At 39.6% G+C, this 26862-nt stretch overlaps 1 protein-coding gene and 1 pseudogene across 4 annotated transcripts in view; both read right to left on the bottom strand.

Moving 5' to 3' along the window:
* LOC105478119 (Rho GTPase activating protein 6) overlaps positions 1-26862 on the bottom strand; it is a 542515-nt gene that overhangs the window by 203554 nt on the left and 312099 nt on the right. The window contains exon 1 of one of the 4 annotated variants that reach the window (XM_071088689.1): positions 21614-25203. The exons of the other annotated variants lie outside the window; for them this stretch is intronic. Within the exon in view, the coding sequence (XP_070944790.1) occupies positions 21614-21628 (15 nt within the window). The 5' untranslated portion in view covers positions 21629-25203. Of the gene's footprint in view, positions 1-21613; positions 25204-26862 lie in introns of those variants that run through there. 4 annotated transcript variants of the gene reach the window in all.
* LOC105478249 (aspartate aminotransferase, mitochondrial pseudogene) lies at positions 1454-10725 on the bottom strand (annotated as a pseudogene).

The raw sequence follows: 26862 nt of genomic DNA, 5'->3' as shown, positions 1-26862 counted from the left end.
TGGCCATGAAGAAATGATCTGACCTACCTTGTTTGACTATAGATCCTAAGACTCCTGTTCTAGACAGGGTCCTCCCTCACACCAAGAATGAAGAAATGCTTCTCAGAGAGGCCAAGAAGAATCTAGACAGACAGGTCTTGCTGGGTTTCCCCCACTCAGTCCATTAGCATTTAAATCAGACCCTTTCTGTCCAATCACATTTCTACATGGCTGTCCACATGTTGTTGAACCTAAGCATAAAAATGGACAATTGTCCATTTTTCCCTGTATGTTAGGTATTCATTCCAAAGCTCCCTGTGTATACAAGTTAAATAAATGTGTATGCCTTTTCTTCTATTAATCAATCTGCCTCATGCTAGTGTATTTTCAGTGACCCTTTAGGGCGCAAATGGGAAGTTTCTTCTTGACTCCCTTACAGTTAGTAAATGAAATAGGTAAAACACATGAGCCAACTGCTCGCACTAAATGAGTAAAACCATGCTTAAGATAGGCAGAATAAACACAAGGCTCTGTGAGCTGCAAAGTGAAGGCATTTAATCAGGCCCACTAACCAAATTCTCTGTGTGAATTCAAATGCTATAGATCTGTTGCTGATTTACTGTGTGTTATTCTTCTTTATTGGTTTTGGAGGTCTGAGACTATCACAAAGAGGTTCTTGTGGTCTATTCTTGGCATCTCACAACATCTCACAATGTTGTCATGGGTAAGATAACTGATAACTGTTTGTTGATTAGACTTTCCTGGGCAAATATAACTGATTACAGAGAAATCATAGCCATAACTGGCCATGTTTACTTTAAAACTGTGAAGCTATATATAAACAACTAACAAAATGGGGCATATTGCTAAATCAATGAGAGCAAAGTACCCAAGTCCAAGACTATTTTCAAATGATATGTTTACCTTCTCACACTAATCTATTCATTTTCCTTCTTTGATTAGATTTTAAAGGTTTAGATCAAGTGTGGTTCTCACAAAAACTAGACATATTACTTCCACCTAGTGACCCTCTTGCCGCTATATTTTTCCCACCATTTTCATGAACAAGCTCCTTTTAGATCCATCCCCCAGAAATATACTTTCTCTGAATAATCAAATTATTCAATCCCTTTTTGTGCATTCTGCTCAGGGCTTCCCTATGATGTCTGACTCGCTCTGGTATTTTGGGTGCTGATGAATCTTAGAGATGTACACATATATTCTGACTCATTTGCAACTTTTTTCTTGATGCAAACAAACACAAAGCAAACGAAAATGTTCTAGAGGGCACATACATTCCCTTATTCACACTGCAGGGCCACAGTGTACAGACAGCAGAAAGTCATGTGGTTTGGCTTGCTGGTAATACCAGAGATCTTCATCCCTATGCTTTGTGAAGTGGATACATCAAAGTGCCTCTCTTTCAAGATGGTTTGACTCAAGTTCATGTTGAGAAATGCATTTTAGACTAAACTTTTATTTTTTTTTTTGAGATGGAGTCTGGCTCTATCACCCGGGCTGGAGTGCAGTGGCCGGATCTCAGCTCATTGCAAGCTCCGCCTCCCAGGTTTACGCCATTCTCCTGCCTCAGCCTCCCGTGTAGCTGGGACTACAGGCACCTGCCACCTCACCCAGCTAGTTTTTTGTATTTTTTAGTAGAGATGGGGTTTCACCGTGTTAGCCAGGATGGTCTTGATCTCCTGACCTCGTGATCTGCCCGTCTCGGCCTCCCAAAGTGCTGGGATTACAGGCTTGAGCCACCGCGCCCGGCTAGACTAAACTTTTTTATTTTGAGATAATTGTAGATTCACATTCATCTGTAAGAAATAATATAGAGCCATCTCCTATACTCTTCTCCCAGCTTTCCCCAGTTGTAACATCTTTCATGACTATAGTACAATGTCACAGCCAGGAAACTGACATTGATTCAACTATCTTATTTAGAATTCACAAGTTTTACATGTTCTCATTTATGTGTGAATGTGTGTATGTGTGTGTATTTAGTTATATGCAATTTTATCACATATGTATCTTTGTGTGACAACCACAATAGTCAGGACACAGAACAGTTTCATTGCCACAAGGATTCCTCATGGTACCCCTTTACAGCTATTTGCACCTTCCTCTCAACTCATCGTCTTCTTAAATCTAGCAACCACTAATCTGCTTTCCATATTCAATGAAAAGAGGATGTCCAACTGGGCAGAGGCAACATCCAGCAGGAGACAATTACACATTCATTGAAGAGGATGCTCAGATAAAGCACAGTTACCTTCTCCATTGAGAAAAGTAAGGCTATGGCATCAGTAGAAAATTATGTTCTTTATTCTTAAATAAATCCACGTAGGATGGGGCTTGATATACTTTGGCTGTGTTCCCACCCAAATCTCAGCTTGAATTGTAGTTCCCATAATCCCCACATGTCATGGAAGGGACCCAGTGGGAGGTAATTGAGTCACAGGGATGGTTACCCTCATGCTGTTCTCGTGACAGTGAGTTCTCACGAGATTTGATGGTTTTATAAGGGGCTTTTGTCCCTTTTGCTCAGCAATTCTCCTTGCTGCTGCCATGTGAAGAAGGACTTGTTTACTTCCCCTTCCATCACGATTGTAAGTTTCCTGAGGCCTCCACCACCATGCTGAACTGTGAGTCAATTAAACCTCTTTCCTTTATAAATTACCCAGTCTCCAGTACATCTTTATTAGCAGCATGAAAATGGACTAATACAGGGTAGATGGTCAATCCAGCAGTAGAATGGGATGAAAATCTAGGTTAGTTAAAAATCTTTGTGCATAAGGAAAAGAACAGCATGAAAAAGTAGGAGATAGCCTTCTCTTTTTCTTAAATAAGACAGGAAAAAGCACCTTTTATTGTCCTTGCTGTAGTGGCAGCAGACTCATTAGTTTTCATAAAACACAATTTCTGCAATATGGTCTGTTGATAAGGTTGCTCCATCATGGGAGGACAAACTTGAGGCTGACTGTTAATGACAGAACTAGGTCTTCTCTCAAAGTCTCTAATGTGTGCTATTTCTCATGAAGAACCCCTGACACCATAAGATGCTTCAGTTAAAGCTTCTGAAATATTGCAGTGGCATAATTGACAGGTTTGTTGGTGCTATGAGTTTTTCACACATGTAAACCCTTTTGGAAAAGTTGGAGATAAAAAGATAGGGGAGAGTTTGGTTTAGAGTCACAAAGTTCCAGATACCAGCCACAGATGCCTCTGCCCAGTGTCGCTACATGTTCTTTTCTAAGAAATGCATTCAATCACTCAGTATTATGCACTGTGATTGAAAAAAAAAAAAAAGATCTACTCACCACCATCTACCCTCCCTTACTTATCCTCCATGTGAAGCTCATGGTAGCAGCAGCTGAAGACAGAAAAGTTGTATCTGTTTTCTCACACCAGAGACATTACTTGGTGACCTGGTGAATGGCATAGGCAAGATTATCCATGTTACTGGAGGTGCTCCCTGCCACAGGGATGCAGCCATCCTTTGTCATATAGATGGAAAACTCCTTGGTTAGCTTTTCCACCTGTTCAGGCTTTAGCCTTGTGAAACAAAGCATGCCAATTTAGTCAGTCATGTGTTGTCAGATGTGCGAGGAACTCTCCTTACTGCAGTTGGAGATCAGCTGAAGTCTGCATGCTAATAATGCAGTTGGCCATGATTTTCACTTCTTGCAACCATTGTTTTCACAAACCCAGGCTGTTCAGAATGGTAGAGGCAATACAGGCCCCATTGAGAGAAGGGTTGGAATACATGGGACGGATCAGGATCTTCAACTGACTCCACTCTTTTGGTTTCATTCACTGTCTTTGCAGATCACAGTGAAGGCTCCCATATGCTGACCATATAAAGCCCATGTTCTTGGCATATGATTGACAGAGACAAACATTAATGCTCCGTTCAATGAAGTTGCACAGAGCCCAGGTATCCTTGTTACTATCACCACTGGCAAAACCTTGGTAGACCATATCAAAGAATGCACAGATTCTTTTCCTTTGCCACTATTATTATTTCCTTCCGCTGCTTTGCATGAGGGTCCCAGGCATGCAGGAGAAGAGCACTTTGCTCTGGTATTTTTGAAATGTCCTCCATAGCTCCCGTGAAGTCAAAACTGCAAGTCTTGGGGTCATAGTATTAATAATCTTGTAGTTGCATGCCAGCTGCCCTGAAGATTGGTGTGTGATTTCCCCAGGGTGGTTTGGGCAGAAAGACATCTCTGTCTTCAAAAATTTTTTAAATCTTTGCATAAAACTGGCTCCACCCCTTAAGGCCCTAGTTCCAGAAATGATTCGCACAGTGACAGACTGGCCACTTTTCAACACTTTGCTCTTCTCACCCAAGGCTAGTTCTGTAGATGCCTTGCAAAATTCAGCTTGTCCCCCAATGGGCAGGTATTCCTTGTCTAAATATTTTTAATTATATTTTGAGTTCTGGGGTACACGTGCAGAATGTGCAGTTTTGTTACATAGGTATACACATGCCATGGTGGTTTGCCGTACCCATCAACCCATCACCTACATTAGGTATTTCTTCTAATGTTATCGCTCCCCTAGCCCCTTGCCCCCCAACAGGCCCTGGTGTGTGATGTTCCCCTCCCTATGTCCATGTGTTCTCATTTTTCAACTCCCACATATGAGTGAGAACATGCGATGCTTGGTTTTCTGTTCTTGTGATGGTTTGCTGAGAATGATGGTTTCCAGCTTCATCCATGTCCCTGCAAAGGACATGAACTCACCCTTTTTTATGGCTGCATAGTATTCCATGGTGTATATGTGCCACATTTTCTTTATCCAGTCTATTATTGATGGGCATCTGGGTTGGTTCCAAGTCTTTGCTATTGTCTAAATTTTTTACTGTAATCTAACTGGGTCTCTTATCATCCCGGTAGGCACCAACTCCCAGATTCATCTTTTTGCTATTGATGTCCCTCTTAAAGGCTTTGGTGACTCCCAGGATGGGATCTGGAGGTCTCATTTCCACATGGGCCCACAAGGAGCTGGCTCTGGCAGAGGTCATGGTGGGGAGGCCTAGGTAAAAGGTGGCAGCGACCCCCTAGAGGACACGGCTGGAGTGGAGCAGGGTAGGGCCATGGTGGACCTTGAGAGTGCAGTGGGTAGACACAGGACAAAGTAGAGGGCAAGAGGGCGCAGACCCAGGGGGCATGGGCTCCTGCTGAAGGTTTTGTTCTTGTTTTGTATTATAAGACCTCCACAGTGGAGTGTAAAATGAAGTCAATTCTCTGCATATTTTGAATTAAAGCTTGCACAGGTGTTTCAGCCTGCTAAACAGTTCAGCCTGGAGTATTTCAGCTTTGAATTATTCAAATAATTATTTTAAAATATTTTAATATAATTTAGCACACAGAGAATGCCTCTGTGTAAAGTGGTGGTAATTTAAAATAACTAATGATCATAATTATTGGAATCTAGTCTCCTGGGCATTTTCTACTTCATAATTTACAGGGAGCCTATGAGAGTTCAAACACACTGTATTTTTGCCAAAGGAGCCTCATGCTTTGTCTGCATTTTATGGCTTCCTTTGCACCTGGAGCAGCTATTTTAGGACTGTCTAGACAATCACCCCAGCTTTAAAGGTCTTTTCCTTTCTTTTCACATAGTCACTGAGCATGAAGGGTAACAAATAGATGATGCTGGCACTCTCTCACCAAAGATACTATTCAAATAGAGACAGGAACAAGAATGCCTTTGCTCTGGCTCACAAAATCAAGGTGCCTTAATATACAGCCCCAGACGTCTACCAATTGGCCAGGCTTTAAACCAACAAGAAGGCCTTCCAATGTCCACATCTGTGTAGTAGCTGGATCATACTTTTTGGTTGAGCTGCGTGAAATGGTTACTATTTGACCATCTTGGACATATAAAAATGGCAATTTAAGATGTTTCAATCCAAGAGATTTGGGAAAGAATTTGGGAGTGCTCTGTTTCCTTTTTCCCTCTCCAATTCCCAAGCAACATTCATCTGGGTTCTAGCAAGGACCCAGGATGTACAACTTCTGCAGGTCACTTTTGCCAGTACAGGGAAATAATGTAGCCAAGCATGATTCTGGAACATTTCATACATACGTGTCCTAGGTAATACCTAAAAGTCAGTAAGTAATATCCCAGGGAGATGTACACCGAGTCAGTTTACTTCACCCCTCACAGTCCTTTCTTTCAAGAGGTAAGAGACAGCTTTTAAGCTCTCCACAGGACTCCTACAGTCCACCTGTCCCCAGGCTCTTTAATGGGTTCTGAGACTGCATCCCAATCTCAGACCCTCCTGGGAATATTTCTACTTGGTACTCTCTGATGGCAAAATTATTTCATTTTGGAGGAAAATAATACACAAAAGTAGATATCTACAGATATATAGATGTACATTGTATATAACATACAATATTCAATTATATTATATACAACATACACTATATATGCATTTTTACATTATATACTATATATATAATATGTCACCTAGCAATGATCAGTTTTATTTGCTTCCTTATAATGTTAGATATTTATTTCTCAGCACAAGATGTGCACATATTAATTTTCTGCTAACATCATACCATTTCTACTGTATTGTTCAAGAGCTATCTCTACCCTTTACTCTGTCCCACTTTCTCCACTGATGATATGTGTACATGAATTAGTTTGGGGGTCTGAAGTCCAAAGCATTTCTCCTGAATATAAACTGGAGCTTCAAAAACGAGAGCAGCCCAAGAAGATTGGGCCAAGGGCTGAGAAATTTCATATCGGTGCCACTCACAACTGAAAACTTTGTGCCAGGCACTGGGCTAAATGCAATGGTAGTATGGGGATACAAAGTAGATGAACACTCAGTCTCCATTTAAACAGATACAATTCTTATAGGGGAATAAAATTACAACACCAAGTGGAGCAAACACAGCACAGAACCAAGTCAACAGATGTTGTCTTAGTCCATTTTGTGTTGCTATAAATGCTGGGTAGTTAATAAACAACAGAGGTTTATTTTGGTTCAAAGTTCTGCTGGCTTTACAAGATAGATGGCACTGGAATCTGCTTGGATTTCCTCAAGGGCTTTTGTACTCCATTAAAATATGTTTGAGAAGGTCAAAGAGGAAGGAGACACGTGCAAAGAGGTGTCCTGGCTTTCTAGCAACCCACTCTTGCAGGAACTAATCAATTCCCCTGAGAACCAATCTAGTCTCATGAGAATGGCACGAAGCTATTTATGAGGGAATCCATACCTATAACCCAGACATCTCCTACTAGGCCCCACCTCCAATATCACCATGCTAACCATCAAATGTCAACATGAGATTTGATGGGGACAAACAAACCATGTCCAAACCACAGCAAATATGGATTTAAATTATCCGAGGGCCATGGCTTATGAGCAGCGTTATTAGGGCAATTTGCTTAACTTACCCTATTTCCTCCCTTGAGTATCAGTTAATGATAATTCCAATTTTACTTGGCATTTAATAAGATAATTACTGAAAATTTTATGTCAGGTAGAGTGAGACTGGCAAACTTAAAACACTATAAATGCAAGCCCTTATTTTTAGTGAGCATCCACTGCATGCATATACTACCCCATTTCATCCTCAGCAATCTCAATCTTTTAATGTATTACTACTTTCTTCCTTTTAGATAGACAAGTTGGGCAAAAATAAGTTAAATAATTTTACCACTAACAGAAGACTCTTTGCTGCAGGACAATAATGAAGTCCCGAACTGAAGGCAAATTTCTCCAAAGTCACCAGCAATTTTTCACTTCTCAATTGCCAATATCTTCTCACTTTGTCAGTTTTCACTTCCCAGACACTCCTTAAAGCAATTCAATCTGTTTTCTACTTCCACTATTCAGATAAAACTGGTTCGGTAAAAGTTCTCAATGCTGCCATGTTGTAAAGCTGAAGGGGGACTGTTCTGTTTTTATTCTACCTGACCCCTCAGCACCACTAAACCTAGCTGGCCATTCATTAGCTTTGCCATCTGGAATCAGTTTTCTCCCCTAGCTTTTGCTATAAGCACCCCTTTTCTCTCTTTTTCCTTCACTAGCCACTTGCTCTAGGTTCTTTGCTGCTGCTTCTGCTCCTTTAGAGCTCTAAATGCTGGCACTCTTCATGGCTCTGTTCCAGGCCAACATCTCTTAGTCAATCCTTCTGAAGATGTGCCTGGAATTTGTGAACCTCCTGAATCAGCCCCACCAGAAAGAAACAAGCTTCACGAGGGAAAGAACCTTTGTACATTAATTACTGAATTCCCAACACCTGAAAGAATCTCAGGCACACACCAGGTGCTCAACGAATATTTGCTGAAGGAATGTGAATTGCCTGAAGTGCTTGAGATGCTCCTGGGATGCCCTTCTGGACTTCTAAATTGGAATCACAGTGCATCTGAGAACCAAAATCTCTGGTCTTCTACCACACCAACTTTTATCCATGTTCTTTCCTTAATCTGATATCCTCTCCCACTTCCTCTTTCTTTAACGTGCAGGGAAGCCTTTCCTGACCCTCACCTCCACCCAGATTTAGTCGAATCTTCCTCTCGTGCCCTTTCATGGAACCCTCTCCTTTGTGGTACTGAGGTCCCTTAAATTTTACACATATCTATGTGACTACTGCCAGCCTGCCTCAGATCATATAGGCTTGCACTCACCATCATACCTCCATTCCCTCAGTAAGTCTCCCTCACAGTGGGCCCTCAATAAATATCAGTGAATAAACTGTTAATAATACAGATTTTATATTAATGTTAATATGTAAAAATGTATTAACAATAAATATATTTAAATTATATATTTATGATATAATGAATAATTAAAAGTTAAATGATGACACAAATTTCTCTCTCCAGCTACGAGTTTTCCTCTGAATTCTACACGCCCATCTACGGGCGTCACATTTCCAAATGGATGTCTGATGGGTTTCTCTATTTCAGCCTGTCCAAAACCCCAGCTTTTAAATTTTCCAATACAAACTTATTTCTCTCTCAATATTTTACTCATGTTAGTAAATAGCATCGCCCACCCAGTTGCTCAAGCACGATCTTGAGAGTCACATTTGATTTCCCCTTTTCCTTCACCAGCCCCTTACCCATATCTAATTAAACACTTAGTCCTGTTGCTTATACTTCTAAAATATATTTCAAATCCATCCCTTCTCCATCTCCACAGCTGCTGCCAAGCCCAATCTTCCATTAACACTCAACTGTTGGCTTGCAAATCAAGTGGTCCTCTGTATCCATTCTTACTCGTCTACCACAGATTTTCTACACAGAGCTCAAAACATCAACCAAACCATTCCCATTAAAGCCCCATCCTAATTCAATGGCTTCTCACTGCAATGCAATGAAGTACACACACCTTAGTGAGGCTCTGCCTATCTATCCACAGCACCTCATGCCATTGCTCCCTTCACTCACTAGACTCCCAACTGTCTTTTGTACATACTGTGCCCTCCGCCTGGAATGATTACCCCATGTGTCCCCACCCCTCACCCACCTCACACACCTGTTCCAGTCCTCAAATTACATGCTGCCTTCTCAGAGCAACCTTCTCAACGGTATCTAAAATAGATTTCAGCCGGGCGCGGTGGCTCATGCCTGTAATCCCAGCACTTTGGGAGGCCGAGGCAAATGGATCAGGAGGTCAGGAGATCGAGACTATCCTGACTAATGCGGTAAAACCTTGTCTCTACTGAAAATACAAAAAAATTAGCTGGGCACGGTGGTGGGCGCCTGTAGTCCCAGCTACTCAGGAGGCTGCGGCAGGAGAATGGCGTGAAGCCAGGAGGTGGAGCTTGCAGTGAGCCGAGATCGCGCCACTGCACTCCAGCCTGGGGGACAGAGCCAGACTCCATCTCAATAAATAAATAAACAAATATAAAATAAAATAAAAAAGATTTCGCTGGCTGGGCGTGGTAGCTCACACCTGTAATCCCACCACTTTGGGAGGCCGAGGCAGGTGGATCACAAGGTCAGGAGATTGAGACCATCCTGGCTAACACGGTGAAACCCCGTCTCTACTAAAAATACAAAATATTAGCCGGGCGCGGTGGCGGGCGCCTGTAGACCCAGCTACTTGGGAGGCTGAGGCAGGAGAATGGTGTGAACCCGGGAGGCGGAGCTTGCAGTGAGCCGAGATCACGTCACTGCACTCCAGCCTGGGCGACAGAGCAAGACTCTGTCTCAAAAAAAAAAAAAAAAAAAAAAAAAAAGATTTCGCCTTCGGATATCTGTTATCACAGAAATATTTCTGTTCTTTACACAGCATTTGCCACAACTTGGAATTACTGATTTACTACTGTTTATTATCTTGTTTCTAGATGGAAACTTCTATGTCAGTCTTGTTCATCATTTCATCCCTAGCACCTAAAATGGAGCTCAGCATAGATTATCAACAAATGGTTGTTGCATGAATGGATACAGTGGAGAAAAACAGATTAATACAGTTCCAACAGGTCAGTGGTTACCAGAGCCTGAGGGTGAAAAGAGGGGTTGACTATAAAAAGGCAGAATGAGATTTGGTGGCGGCGGGGGGTGGTATATATAGAATTCTTCTGTATCACAATTGTGGTGTTGGCTACACAATTTTATGTATTTGTCAAAACTGATAGAACCATACCCTGCAGAAGGTCAGTTTTACTCTATGTAAATTAAAAAATAAACTAATAAAATTATGATTCCAAAACCCACGTCAACCCAGAACAAATCTAAGATTCCAAGATTCACAGGTTTGGAGTGGTTTTTTTTCTTTTTTTTTTTCTTTTTTTTTTTTTTTGGTGGTGGTGGTGGGTTCAGTTAACTTCCTGTGTTCATGGTCAAAGTACTGACTCAAACCATACTTCCCTATTTTTCATTTATCAATTTAAAGAAAGGAAACCAGAAACAAAATAAAGGTGTGAAAGATAAACAATACAAGAAAAAACACAGTAGTAAAATAATATTTAAACTAATCATGTAATAAAATGTCAGCATTTATTCATGACATTTGGCTCTGTTTGTATTGGATCACCCCAGCAGGTCAGTGGCTGTGGGTTGATTTCATAATAGTGCCTCCCACATGTACGCCCACAGCTGACCTCTGCTTTGTGCAGTTGATAATGACTAAACTTCACATATTATGCTGGCAAAATCTACTCCTTGCCTGGAGGGCTGTTACACACAGGGAATTACAGTTTCACAGCTGAACAATGTTTCTCAAATTCTAGGATGATCTACTTTCATTAGAACAAAGTTATATGGGCTGATAAATTGCTGTCTTTTGTCAAAGTGTTACTCATCATTGTATATTCGCCCAACAGATGCCACTGAGAAACCCCATCCTATCAGGGGGAAAGAAGGATGCAGAAATATGTATAGATTGTTTAGACACAAGTTGCATTCTCTAAAGTAAGCACATGACATATGAATTTCATCTTACAACCTTCCCCCACCCCCACCCCCACTACTGACTTTCATCCGTTAGAACGTGTTGATGGATATACCGTTTCAAAACGAAATATTTGGATATCTGACTCTGATTTGGGGAAAGGGAAATGGTGAGCTAATTTCCTCTTTTATCAAGCTGAATCACTAAGTTCACTCTGTTGCCATGCACGCATAAGTAATGCCATAGCAACCTCTCAGTTTGCTCTTAAACACACAACAGCAGAACTATGCGAATAGGTACATTTTGTAATCCTTAGATTTTCTTAGCAGCTTAAATTTTATAAGACATTTTATGGTACGGGATTATTTAGTTTACCTTTGGTAGTCTTATTGCTGACTGACACATATATCATCAATACCAACACAACAGAAAGGCTTAGTTCTTGGAAAATTTTCCAGTAACTTTCCTTTATTCTCAATCTCTAGCTCACAATTAAAAATTTGTACATTGGACACTATAGTCTGGATCCTCTTCAGGATTTTCTTTATAAAGATCCTAACTTTAAATGGGACTGAAACATATAATTTGAAATTCATGAAATATAGAAATACACGGACCTCTCATATAGCTATTTAAGTAAATTCAATGAAAGTGTAAGTATCACTTGGTATGTACTAGGAATTATGTCAGGTTCTAGAAAGAAAGAAAATCTTTACTATCAAGGGATTCAGATGAACTCCTGTAGAAAATAAGGGATGGGTACTCTTGAATTCTGCCACTTTGGGGTTTGGATTTTTATGCCTACAAAATATACTGTAACATCTAACTTTAGACTAGTTTAAGAATATGAACAGACACTTCTCAAAAGAAGACATTCATATAGCCAACAGACACATGAAAAAATGCTCATCATCACTCACCATCAGAGAAATGCAAATCAAAACCACAATGAGATAACATCTGATACCAGTTAGAATGGCAATCATTAAAAAGTCAGGAAACAACAGGTGCTGGAGAGGATGTGAGAAATAGAACACTTTTACACTGTTGGTGGGACTGTAAACTAGTTCAACCATTGTGGAAAACAGTGTGGCGATTCCTCAAGGATCTAGAACTAGAAATACCATTTGACCCAGCCATCCCATTACTGGGTATATACCCAAAGGATTATAAATCATGCTGCTATAAAGACACATGCACACGTATGTTTATTGCGGCACTATTCACAATAGCAAAGACTTGGAATCAACCCAAATGTCCATCAGTGACAGACTGGATTAAGAAAATGTGGCACATATACACCATGGAATACTATGCAGCCATAAAAAAGGATGAGTTCGTGTCCTTTGTAGGGACATGGATGCAGCTGGAAACCATCATTCTCAGCAAACTATTGCAAGAACAGAAAACCAAACACCACATGTTCTCACTCATAGGTGGGAATTGAACAATGAGGTTACTTGGACACAGGAAGGGGAACATCACACACCGGGTCCTATTGTGGGAAGTGGGTAGGGGGGAGGGATAGCATTAGGAGATATAACTAATGTAAATGACGAGTTAATGGGTGCAGCACATCAACATGGCACATGTATACCTAGGTAACCTGCACGTTGTGCACATGTACCCTGGAACTTAAAGTATAATAATAATAAAAAAGTCCACCTAAATTGAGAAAATGTGGATTTGTAAACATTTTTATTACCCTCATGCATTTCTTCACAAATGTATACACTTCTTTCTACTGAATGACAACAAAATGAGAGCACTAGTACTATGGAAATGCCTTTTACAAAATGCCATGTCACTGCTGTCTGTCAAGTGTCTTTGGCTGATAGACTGGATGAATCATTGACTTGTTCTTGAAATACCTGAAATGGGTTTCAGATTCCATACTTGAATCTAACATTATTTAGCCACCTCTGCCAAATATTTTAATTACTTAAGGAATTAAGGTTTTATTATTTTATAGACAGGCAATACACTTCAATAAAATTTTAGATATCCCATCCACCCTTCCATGAGCATATGTTAATGTATCCAAAGCTAAGGAAATTTGGATCAAGTCATTTTTTTCACTTAAGCACTTACGTATAATTTGAAGGATACACATCAGGAAACAGAAAATACCAACTTTCTCACTGACCAGATGTGTTCAAAAATACTCAGCAAACTGGCATCCCTTCATTTCCGATCAGGTAGAGAGCTGTGCATTCTTAAGACTACTAGGCTTGTTCTTAAGCAAAGCTTGCTGTTGCTCGCTCTTGCTGCTCTTAGAACTGGGAGCAAAAGGTTTGATTCTATAGGGTTGTCTTGATTGTAACTGTAGAACTAGGAAGCCCTCTGTACTTCTTGATGAATCATATTTTAAGTTATTTGTATGTTATGATAAAATTATTTTTTAATTTTTTAGGAGTATTAACTTGAGGCTTTAATAGATGGTCCCCAGGGTTAATATTCATTTGAAATGCTAATATAGAGAAATTATTTACATTATTGATTGTCAAAGTATAGTCCCTAGGCGAGAAATGTCAATCTTAGCTGGAAACTTATTCGAAATGCAACTGTTTGAACCCCACTCCGGACCTACTGACCAAGAACTGTGGAGATAAGGCCAGCAATTAGTATTTTAACAAGCCCTCTAGGTGACTTCAATGTACTCTCAAGTTTGAAATCCACTGCTTTATACAATACACATTGCTCATTTGGGATAATACATACAGAACAATTTATGTTGAGAAATAGCTCTTTTCTTCATTTTGATGGTGTGTTGTTTTTGTGTTTGCTTGCTTGTTTTGTATTCTGATAAAAGTAATTGAAAATGTTTAATATAAGGATTTTTGCTTATCCCAGTATGGTTATGACACAAGATCACTTGGTTCCTGATAAACTAAAAAGTCATTGTAAACATTGTGGTTTTGAAGAACAACCTACTTAAAATATATTTTATTAGCAGCAATAATAACAAGATGACTAATTTGAATAATCTAGCAACTTGAGACTGAGGAAACAATATGGCTTAGAGTCAGAGGGACTTTAGTCTAGCTTAAATCAGGGTTACTCAACATAAGCATTATTGACCTTTGAGGCCAGATAATTCTATGTTGGAGGGGTGCTATAGGATATTTGGCAGCATTCCTGGTCTCTACCCACTAGATGCCAGGGGATGCCCCTTCTCATTTGTGATAATAAAAAAGTCTCATTGTCAGATATCCCCTTGCAGGGGCAAACAGTCCCTAGTTGAGAACCACTGGTCCACTGGAGTTCTCAACCTCAGCAGTACAGTAGAATCAATTAAGAATACTGATGCCCAGCCAGGCGCGGTGGCTCACGCCTGTAATCACAACACTTTGGGAGGCCGAGGTGGGTAGATCACCTCAGGTCAGGAGTTCAAGACCAGCCTGACCAACATGGTGAAACGCCATCTCTACTAGGAAAATACAAAAATTAGCCAGGCATGGTGGTGGCAGGTGCCTGTAATCCCAGCTTCTCGGGAGGCTGATGCAGGAGAACCACTTGAACCTGGAAGGCGGTGATTGCAGTGAGCCGAAATTGCACCACTGGGCAACAAGAGGGAAACTCCATCTCAAAAAAAAAAAAAAAAAAAAAAAAAAAGAATACTGATGCTCAGACTGGTTGGATTGAACCAGTACATTTTCAAAGCTCAGTAGGTGGTACAAAGGTCCAGCCAAGACTGCCAAACACTGTACAGACATCCCAGTGCATCCATACCCTTACCTGGGAGAGAGCTGTAATACCATCTATTCTAACTATCACACAAGATCAGGCGAGAGAGCATTTATGAAAGCATTTACACCACAAGGCAATAAGTATGTTAAAGGCAGCAGAGAAAAATAATGTACTTTTCAAAGTTGTCATTGAAATTGAAAAATGTATCCAGCTCTCTATTATGAATTAGGATAGTTTATATTTACTGTCTCTTAGATTCATACCCCATTCCCAATAGGAAAGAGATGTGATGCATTCTCTAAGTCTCTCTTGGGAGTAGATTCATGATATTATTCAGTCTTCGATGGGCAGAAAACCATACAAATTGGATAAAATCATTCGTACTATGCACCAGTGATGCTCTGAATATATACTATAAAATCAATATTCTTTCTATTCTTTTGCGTCTCAATAACCAATTTTGATAAGTGGAAAAGAATTCAGATTCCTCTGACAATAGCTTCTTTAGAAAGAATGGGGAAAAATCTTGGGTTACAATTGTGTCAATCAAAGGGATTCTTTATTTTAAAAAAGATAAAAATATCCAAAGCAAATAATAATAAGTGTTAACAGTTACTAAATCTGAGTAACAAATACATAGATATTTGTTTTCGTTTTTCTGTATTTTTCTTCCAAGTATCTGACTAAAACTTGAAGAGGATGTTAAAATCAGTTTGAACAAAGCACCAGTGAATACTTCAAAGGAAAATAAAGAAAAAAGCACGTTTTTGTTGATGCCAGGTGACTATGGAGACCCCATGGGGATGGGGAGGCCAGCTGGGGGCCAAGAGGTTACATCTGACAGTGTCTACCTCAGTTTATATTGCCAGCTTATGCAGGGAGGGCACATTAGCCTTTGATATTCAAGAGCAGTTCTAACTGAGCAGTTCAGCTAGGGTGTAAGGAAATCTTAGTAGTTGATTTTTTTTTCATATGTTCTAACAGCTTTTAAAACAAGGAAATTATTATCAATATCTGCTTCTACCCTCCTTAATGAGTTGCAAAAGTGTGTAACCCCTGCCTTTCTCGCTAATAGAACCAATATGGTAGCAATGGGGACATTTTACACAAAAGGCAGAGTGAAAAGATGGCCTTTTAGGCACATTTTTTTTTTTTTTTTTAAAGAGATGAGGGTTTTTCTATGCTGCCCAGGATGGATGCAAACTCCTGGGGCACAAGTGATCCTTCCACCTCAGCCTCTCAAGTAGCTGGGATTATAGGCGTGCACCATCATGCTCAGTTTAGGCATATATTATAAAAGAAACAATTTGCCTGAAGCACTACACTCCCCTGTAGACTGTGGACAGATAAGTAAGCAAAACAATTTTTCTCCTAGAGTAGGAGTTGGCAAACTACAGCCCCTGGGACAAATCCAGTCCACTGTCTGTTTCTGTAAATGCTGTATTAATTTAACACAGCCCAGTCCATTCGTTTGCATATTATCTATGACTTCTTTCAGCTACAACATCAGAGTTGAGTAGTTGTAACAAAATCTGTATAGCCTCAAAAGCCTGAAATACTTACCATCTGTCTTATTACAGAAAAGTTCCCTAACTCCCATCCTAGAGTATTAACATAAATTTGTTCCATAGAGCCACTGTAATCCCAGCACTTTGGGAGGCCGAGAGGGGAGGATGGCTGGAGCCCAGGAGTTCGAGACCAGCCTGGGCAACACAGCAAAACCCTGTCTCTACAAAAATTACCCAGGCACGGTGGTGGGTGCCCATAGTGTAAGCTATTGGGGAGGCTGAGATGGGAGGATCACTTGAACCCAGGAGGTGGAGGTTGCAGTGAGCTGAGATCATGCCACTGCACTGTAGCTTGGGTGACACAGTGAGACCCTGTCTCAGAAAGAGAGAAAGAGAGAAAGAGAGGGGGGGGGAGAGAGAGAGAGAGAGAGAGAGAGAGAGAGAGAAACAGAGAGAGACAGAGAGAGACAGACTTAATAACAAGTGAGTGGACAAAATAAAATATAATATTTCTCAATGACTTTTATAGTCATGCAGTAGTATACATTTATACATTTTTGCTTTAATACAGAAAAAATAATTATAAAGACCCAAATATTGTCACCTTTTCTCTTAAAAAAAAAAAAAAAACTAGTGTGGTCTACAAAGGAAACCTAAAAGAGGATGTGTTGGTAATTAATAAATTAACACATTGTTAAAATATTACTGTTTGATAGTTTCTCAACCTAGCCATTTCCTAGAGTAAGACTATTTTATTTATATACCTACTTGCAGTTGAATAACTGTAATACAGGTAAAAATACTAATGAAAATTCATAGGCAAAAATATTTCCCTTTTTATAGAAAAATAGAAGTCATAGTTCTATGCTAGAGAGAAATAGAAAAACAATCTTTTCTTTCAGTCTTTAAAAAATAATTACCTCTATAGGGAGTAAAGATGATATTTGTGTTTTGACATAAGTAAAAGCTTATTTTTAGTTCATTTCATATGCCTGGACTTTCCAATGTTTGGGGGAAATTTAAGAAATGGAGACATTTTTGTAGCTTCAAAAGACTCTATCATTTCCAGAAGCCTCATAAATTGAAAATGAGACTTTACTGACATTCTTTCTTTTGTTTCTCCTCAAAAGAATTCCCAAATAGGAAAAGAGTATGTAATAAAACAGAGAGTGCAGAGCTATGGTTGTCAAGGCAACTGTAATCATCTTGCCCTTGAACTGTGATAGAGCATCCACTGCAGTTCAATCTAACCTCATGTTTCCTCAGAATGCTTATATATGTTCGAAGTCCTTATTATATAGCAATATATTCCAATCAATCAGGTGATGATAGGAATGTAGAACAGGAACCAAAATGTCCATGGCATTCCCATTATGGAAGGCAGATGGGAAAACGACACTTGCTAGCATACAGAACAGCTAAGAGAACATGTCCTTCCACTCCACGCCATTCAACATGCATTTGGGACACTGTGCTGGCTACTACCATTAATAGAAACATGAGTCCAGCCCATAGATAAAGTAGTAAATACAGATTAAATGAGCTGCAATCCCGTGATAGATCCCCATACCCCTAGAGAACTATGACAAACTACAGAATGGCTGGTATACACACTCACAAATTGCCACTTTGTGGAAAAAATAGTGACTATTTGTGACCATCAGTTTGTCTTCATAGTGAAGAGAAGAAAACTTTCCCCACACAATTTGGAAGACACTGTTACTACTTATTTGTATCTCATCTGATGCTCCCTTCAGGGCTACAGAGGATTGTGTTTTCTCTAGGAGATAGTCAATGTCTTAGAGGCTGGGCAGCCAGAGTTTGCCTCACTGAACGCTAAATGATCTTTGCTTATATTTTCCAACACAGACACTTCTCAATTCTGAAAGTCTATTAAGATAGCTGGATATTTCAAAGTCCACATGCATTTTCCCATAGAAATAATGATACAGTGGTTTTGGTTCATAGGTCAGCTCAAGTAGTCTCATTTAACCTATGACACTTGAAGTACAGAGCAGGAAGTACAAATGTAACTGAGAACCCCATTCTCACCCTTCTGAGACTCTGGAAAACAGAAAAGAGTCCCCATTATGGGATAGGGGAAGGAGCACTGGGTTGCGATCAGAAGTCTTTGTCTGTATCAGTTCCTTCTCTGTGTCCAGGCCAGAGACCATCTCCTCTGAAGTCAGTGCTGAGGCCCCTGGATCCAGCTCAATCACATGGCTCACCATGGGAACTCAGCACATCATTTACTGGAAATAAAATAATAATCACCTTGCCATATGATCTGAGGTCATCATTTAGTCATTCGAACATTTATTTTTCTGTTTTGTTTTGTTTTGTTTTGTTTGAGACACGGTCTCGCTCTGTTACCCAGGCTGGAGTGCAGCAATGTGATCTTGGTTCACTACAGCCTCGACCTCCTGGGCTTAAGCAATTCTCCTGCCTCAGCCTCCCAAATTGCTAGGACTACAGGTGGGCACCACACCCCGCTAATTTAAAAAAGTTTTTTTTTTTTTTAAGAGATAGGGTCTCACTATGTTGCCCAGGCTGGTCTCGAACTCCTGGGCTCAAGCAACTGTCCTGCCCCAGCCTCCCAAAATTTCACTATTTCTGAAATTCAGGATCCTCCCGTATAAATTAGATGTTTGGGAAAAATTGGCCAGGCACTAAGCTTCTCTTACTCTCAAATTGTATTGTCCTTAGATCTGTAGAGAGCTTCTGTTATTCCTGTTTTTTTTTTTTTTTGTATAATAGTGATAACAATGGGTTCTATAAAGGGTGGATGGGAGGATATCATAAGGATAGAGACAGAGTTAGGATAAGCATTTTACTATTGGTGGGGAATTGAAGACTTACATTTTTGGAAAGGAATTTGCTGAAAAAATAGACACTGGCAATTTTTGCTACATTGACAATGTGATAAGAAGCACTCCCCAATTTCCCCTCTCAGTGAAGTTTATTTTTAAGTAACTCCTATCCCATCTTCCTGGTGTCTCATTCCACTCATTAAACAAACTTCTCTGTTTTTTGTTTCTAGTGTATCTATCACCATCTCACTTACCTTATTGTTTGCTGTGTATGTATTGGCCATCCTTTGACCCTCTAGAAAGAAAGTACCATCAGGGCAGGGGTTTGTGTCTATTTTGTCCAGAACTGTATCTCCAAAGCCTAGAATAGCATCTGCACATAGTAGGCATTCAAAACATACTTAGTGAATAGATACATGAATGAATCACCGAATGACAGCAAAAAAAAGTATACTCTTCTTCAGATCTAAATAAAATAGACATTTCAAAGGATATGTTGAGGTATCCACTGAAGACAAATTTTGGAGTATTATGAAATCCAGTAGGAGGGAGATTACTTTTTGTCAGAAAAACTAAGGTAAGGAGACCCAATACCCCAGACTACTATCCAAAAGATTGAGTATCAGGGTGATTGCTTAGATAGAGATGTTCTTGATATATTAGAAGTAAACATGTATAAAGAAGGAATGCTTCTTGTATTTCTACTTAGACCTGGGAAATGTCTGGTATAATGGAAAACACCCTGAGGCAGAAGCCATCAGGCATCCACAATCAGTGGATTCTTGCTCTGCCTCTTAGTACCTGTTGACTTTGAACAGCTAGAGGACTTCCCAAACTTCAGATTTCTCACTTGTAAAACTGGAATATGGCCCCCTGCTTTACAAGGTGGTTGTGAGGGTAAAATAAAATGTAAGGAAATCCAGAAAAAGAAGACCTTCAGTAAATGATGGCCTCTCCTACTATTGCCATTACCAACAGTAGCCTCGCTCAAGTCACTGAATCCCTCTGGGCTCCAGTTCCCTTTTCTACAAAACGAACACATTGGATGAGAAGGATTTCAAATGGACCTGCCACTCCAAAAATCCTGTATGCTCAGTTTCACTCCCTCAAATATGTAACTATGGGGCTGGGTGAAAAAAAAAAAAGATCTTTCAAAGAGAACCTAGACTTAGCTATAGAGGTTTATTAAATATGGTAAATTATCTGTGTTATCATTCTACATTCATAACCCTAAAATATAATTTTCCCTTAAAAATATTCTGGAAAAAAAGTTTCCCATGTCTTGGCAAACCAAACTCGAGAGTTTTCCAGTGTTTAGAAGGGCTGAAGGACCCCAATATTTTAAAGATGAATATAATTTGGTGCTGAAATCTTCCTTTTGTGTTTATGACTATGTTCCAAAATAGAATCCTAGAAGAGAGAAGTGTGACTTAGAAATATCAAGAGACTGCCTAAGAATCCAGCAGGGCTTCATATACATTTTAGTTGATTTACACTTTAAAAATGTTATTCATTTACATGTTTCCATATTTCTACTGTCCCAAATAGGATGAATTTGACAATTTGTGAATCATGAAAAAAGAAAGAAAATCAACTTAATAAACAAGTTATTTTCCCTTTGGGTCATATGTACCCCATAAGATAACTTTAAAGCAGTATTTATATTACAGAGACATTTGCTTGGGATTAGCAGAAAATAATTTTCAGGTTGTCGGTCAGTCTTTAAAAATCTTTTTAAAGAAATTATGCATTCAAAGAGCTCCCAGGGGGGAAAAAGTCTGTTAATTATAATACTTCTGGCCAACAAAAAACACTAAATGGTCTGCAATACTTCTAAGTTATTAGTGAAAAAGACCTCCCTTTAGTACAACACAATTTTTAATTCCTTGAAGTATGTCTTGGTGCAACAAACACCCCCCTCCTTTAGGTCATATTCAAATTACACACACACACACACACACACACACACAATGCACCACCCACTTCTCCCATTTCCTCCTATAACCACAAAATGGAATGTTTTACTACAATCATGCACACTCATTTTATTTGCATAAAAATGATGGCTTTAAACTGGTAAAGAAGCAGGAGATCATAATCAGAACTGAAATTAGTCAAAATGAAGTAAAATCTTTTAAAAATAAAAATGAACCTTACATTCTAATATATTTGTGCCTGGATCCAGAGCTACTACATTAAAATAAACATTCATATCATATAACTAAATACAGGTGCCCTAGAAACAACCAACTTACAAAGATCCTGTACATGAGAACAGTCGACCTAAGTGAGCCAGGCCAGGAACAGGGTAGGCTCTCCCCAGACTTGAAGGCTAGAGAAGGATTCCTCTAGGATTCCCCTTGGTCTCGTCCTGCTGGATAGTGGCGCTGGAAGTGATTAGAGTAGAAAGGGGAAGTGAGAAGCCATGGGCCTTGTGCCGCCACAGTACTGTCTTTCCACCATTCTCAACGAGGACTCCATTTCCCATAAATGTTACAAAGAGTGCCTTGGTTCCCAGGCCGGTCCATCAGAAGTCTGCTGGACCCACAGTGCAGCTGGAACTGTGCTATTAATACTAGGCTGACTTCCCACTTGGAAGTCAACTCCAGCCCTGACAGTGCTGTCAGCTCTGTTATGGTTAAATGGATTTGTGGGCGGTCCTGGGAGCCTGCCAGTGAGAACATCCTTTCTGTGGGAAAATTCCTACCGAGGCCCAAACAGCTCACTGTCAAACAGGGTTGCAGACCACAAGTTGTGAGAGCCTTAGGCATTGACCAATCACTTCTCACCTTTCCCTTCTGGAAATACTTGAGTGATCATTAGAGTCAACTCTTGCACAGAGAAACATAAGGCAAGTCCAACACTCAGCACGTGATCTGTTCCATGGCAAGTAATGGGTATATTTTACAGTTGTCATTAATAAAATGACTATAAAATAAATCATACCTCTGTAACATTATGTTCTAATCAACTGAGAGACATTATCACATAATAGTCCTCTTGAATAAGTGGAACTTATGTGTAGAAAGGATACTGTTCTCATCAATAGCAAAGAGTTAGTTTGGTACAAATTGATGAAATACAAGATCAAATAGTTTACACACACAACACACACACAAGGACAGCTAACAATGCAACAGAGATGGGGAGCTATTATAGTAGCAGATTGTAATCTGCTAGGAGATGAAGGATATTCACTGCCTGGGAGCCTTAAGTACACACTGTTAACGGTCCAAATAAGGCAATGGTCATGTTGAAGCAGGTACCTTTGGTATATCTGTAGTTTATTTATCAGTAAGAAGTAGGGTCTCCCTTATCTACTTAAAGACAGCACAGAAACCCCTGGAGACCAAATTAGGGCATGAAAAAGCAAAGGGTCTCCCAAATCTGAGGCCTTAAGTCAGTTGATCAAAGTTCTTAACCAAAGGACAAGGGAACAGACAAGGGCCAACTTCAGTGTAGTGACTTGTCCTCCATGTAGGGCGTCAGAAGAGAGATTTTGGCACATCTGAATAATTCTCAATTCTCCAGTACTGAGTCACTAGTGATAAGTCAGCTTTGGTGTTATATCTTTCTTACTTAATCATCCCCAAGGATAAAATATTCCAGTACCCATGGGGAATCTGAAATGAGGTAAGAGCAGATTTAGGTAGGTTTCTTAAATGCCTGATAATGATATTTTAGTTGGCATATAATATATGGATGCATACACATATGTAGACTATATATTATACCTATATACTATGTTCACCCAGATTGATGTATATATACTATGTATAGGTATATATACTACATATATATATGCATATGCACATATATATAATCTTTCATTTTTTATACAATAGATGCCAACTGACCTGTGGAAATGCCTTCAAATTATATTATTCAGTTCAAGCATACTTAGTACCATATCCATCTGTGGGTAGCCAATTAGAAATCCATGCCTCATTAACATGTTTCCAGACTGAAGGTAAACTGTAAGCATGCACGTCTGTGTTGGTTGTGAAAAACATCATCCTTTGCACTATTGAAGAAATCTTAACGCCAATCTACCCTCCAGAGAAGCCTCAGATCCTTGGAAAATTTTCAGTTTGATCAACCCACAGAGGTAAGCCCCAGCAAAAGTTCTTTAACGGGTATTTGGAAAAAAGGCAACACAGAATTTCCCTCTCTAAGTTAGGCTGACTAGTGTGGTGCTGTGGAGACAGAAGGGGATATTAATTCCACATAGTGCTCTCTCCAAGACAAAAGCATTTTAAAATAAAAACAGCAAAAAAAAAAAAAAAAAAGAGTTCTAATTTCAAGTCACCCTGAGAACTAAACTTCTTCCTTTTAGGAAATTTACTGAACTTGGCCAGTACTTAGAAGTCTTTAGTGTTGAGATATTTGCTAGGGTGTCCTTATTTAATCAGAAACAACCTGTCTCAAGCAACAGTATTGCTTACACTATGTGTGTGTGTGGGTGTGTGTGTGTGTATGCATGGTAGTATGTCAATCTGAGCCAACTTGTCCCAAGGGCCACACCTATTTCTTGATAGTTAAACAAACCCGGTTTAGGATAAGGAGTTTGAAATTGGAAATGTGGCAAGTAGCCCAAATGAATTTTTGTCTGATCTCTCACTTTTATTTTAGTTCTCTCTTCCCTAATTGTTCTGCCTCCTCTCTGTACTTTCTGATCGTTTTCCTTGACCTCATCATTGGAAAGGGTGTACCCACAGAGTGGGTGAAGCCATATTCTAGAAAAGTCACTGCCTAGGATTTTTAATGAGCCAACAATCATTTGTGACTGCATCAGGCAAATTTTTCATGCAAAGAAATGCTTAGAAAGCCTGAAAAGACAGATAAATTGATTATCTCCAAGCTACCAAAACAGGCTGGATTTTTGGTGCCTGCTGGCTATTAAATGGTTATCTACGTAGAAGAATTTGCTCTTTCATACAATCTGGTAGTGATGTGGTAGTACGGCAGTTAACTTTTACCACTTGTCACTTCTTCAGTGTTTCCATTATTTACCAAAGAGAACCTAACAGTTGTGAACATCTAAACTGGTTAGGGTCAGTGAGCAACACCTAGCCTACAAGTTTGTTGCAATGATTACATGAGATAAAAAGTATAAAGCACTTCTGTAGTACCTGGCACATGGAAAGATATATATATATATATGTTCATCACCATCATTATAACCATGATCACCACCACCACTATCATCACCACCATCATTGTCATCATTTATTGTAAAATGAGGACTACTAATTATAAAATTTTAGTTAGGACAGGAGTGCCATCTATGATAGAATAAACTGAAAGGTAAACACAATAATACATAGTTCTTCTATGTAGAAGGATCCCCTGAGAGTTCATCAGTCTCCACATATTTTCCCCACAAACCATATATCCACTTTTCTTCCATTACCATGGAACCTGACTCCAAAAGATTTAGATAAATTACTGATTTCAGCAGCGTGCTGGACAAACTTTTCTGGAAACTTTGTGGATCAGACAGTAAAATGTAGCAAATATAGCTGTACATACAGATGGACTGAAGAACTATGCATATCAGGTACTAATTAATAAAGTAGGCAAATCTACCATTGCAGGTACCTGGTCCCATCTTGTTTAACATCTTCATCAGCAACTTACATAAAAGCATGGACTATGATTTTCAAATTTTTACTAGACAACTAAGCTAGGAAGAATGCATAATATAAGAGAAGAGAGGACGAGGTGGCAGGCGCCTGTAGTCCCAGCTACTCGGGAGGCTGAGGCAGGAGAATGGCGTGAACCCAGGAGGCGGAGCTTGCAGTGAGCTGAGATCCGGCCACTGCACTCCAGCCTGGGTGACAGAGCGAGACTCCGTCTCAAAAAAAAAAAAAAAAAAAAAAAAAAAAAAAAAGAGAGAAGAGAGAATTGGGGTTTTAAAATACAATTGTAATTTATATATAATTTTATTAGATCAAAAGGTTAGGATGATACTTTAAAAATTCAAGAAATTAGAAATTTGCATTTAAATTTTAACAATTAATTAGAAAGAGAGAAGCAACTTGAGTTTAATTCTGTGAAAAACAAGAGGTAGGATTTTTAATGAGCCAACAATTATCCAATAAGCTCAAATGAACTGCAAGTCTGACAAAAGCATTACACCAGGCAATGGAAACTTGGGCTGCATGAAAAAAACTCTGGAATCCAACTCAAGAAAAGAGAAAAGTGACCACGCAATGGATTCCACCCAAGCCAGAGCACACGTGGAGCACTAAACTCTGGTCTGGAGGTCACACCTTTGAAAGACATTGAGGCATCCAACAAGTTCTGAAGAGGGTAGTGAGGCTAGGGAGGGGAAGATGGTGAAAACTTGGTCATTTCACAAACCTTCGAAATCCATGAAAGAAACTGATATTTAGTCTGAAGTTGCAACGGCTGTGCGGTAATAGAAATGCTGACCTAAAATATTTGAATGCTGAAGTAGTAGATCTGGCCTATCTTTCAAGAGAGCAGATTTCAAATGACAGAATGAGAATTTCAGGAAGTAGGCCTGGGCCTCCTTCAAGGAGACTCTATCTAAAGAAAACATTAACCCAAGGATAAGTGACTTTAAGGGGAAGGGGATTCTTAATACTTAAAGGTTCATGCAGATAACCATCTGATTATCCATTCTGAATGTGGTGAAAAGGAATCCTGTTTTGGGTGAGTGGCCAAACATATGACCGTTAGGGTACCACAACTGTAATTCAGTTCTCCTGTGTAAAGTGTCAATGAGCGATATAAGGAAGAGGGAGGGCTTCATTAGAGGAGAAGGGGATGGCTGGAAATGGGGAAAGAGCAGTTTACGGCTGGTTTTGGGTGGCTGAAGAGTGTAGCAGGTAGCATAGTTCCCATGATAAATGAATTAATACTAATTAACTAATAAAGGTTCAAACCAAACTTTAGAATTTTATTCAATGCTAGTCCTATTCTAATGACAACTGAGTAAAAGACAGCTGTCCCAGTGCCCTATGGCCTAGTCCATTCCCTCCCAATGCTGGAATGGTTTTATTCTTTCTCACAGTCCTCATGACACCTTAGGCACTAGGCAGTAGCTTGATTAACTTTCTACTTTTGCTCCAGGGAGTTCAGGTTAAAGAATGAGGAATGAGTAGTCAACAATAGAAACTAGTTTGGCATACCACACATTCTCACTCCTAAGTGGGAGTTGAACAACGAGAACACATGGACACAGGGAGGAGAACATCACGCACTGGGGCCTGTTTGGGGGTGGGGGGCAAGGGAAGGGAGAGCATTAGAACAAATACCTAATGCACTTGGGGCTTAAAACCTAGATGACAGGTTGGTAGATGCAGCAAACCACCATGGCACATGTATACCTATGTAATAAACCTGCACGTTCTGCACTTGTATCCCAGAACTTAAAGTAAAATAACAAACACACAAACAAAACAAAAACAAAAAGAAACTAGTTTGGCAAGGTGACTATTTGCTTGACTACTTTCACTAGGATATATGACCCCAA

This window comes from Macaca nemestrina, chromosome X (assembly GCF_043159975.1).
Source record: "Macaca nemestrina isolate mMacNem1 chromosome X, mMacNem.hap1, whole genome shotgun sequence".
Lineage (NCBI taxonomy): Eukaryota > Metazoa > Chordata > Mammalia > Primates > Cercopithecidae > Macaca > Macaca nemestrina.
Note: the sequence above shows the minus strand (reverse complement) of the source record. Positions and strands in the feature narration are given on the sequence as shown.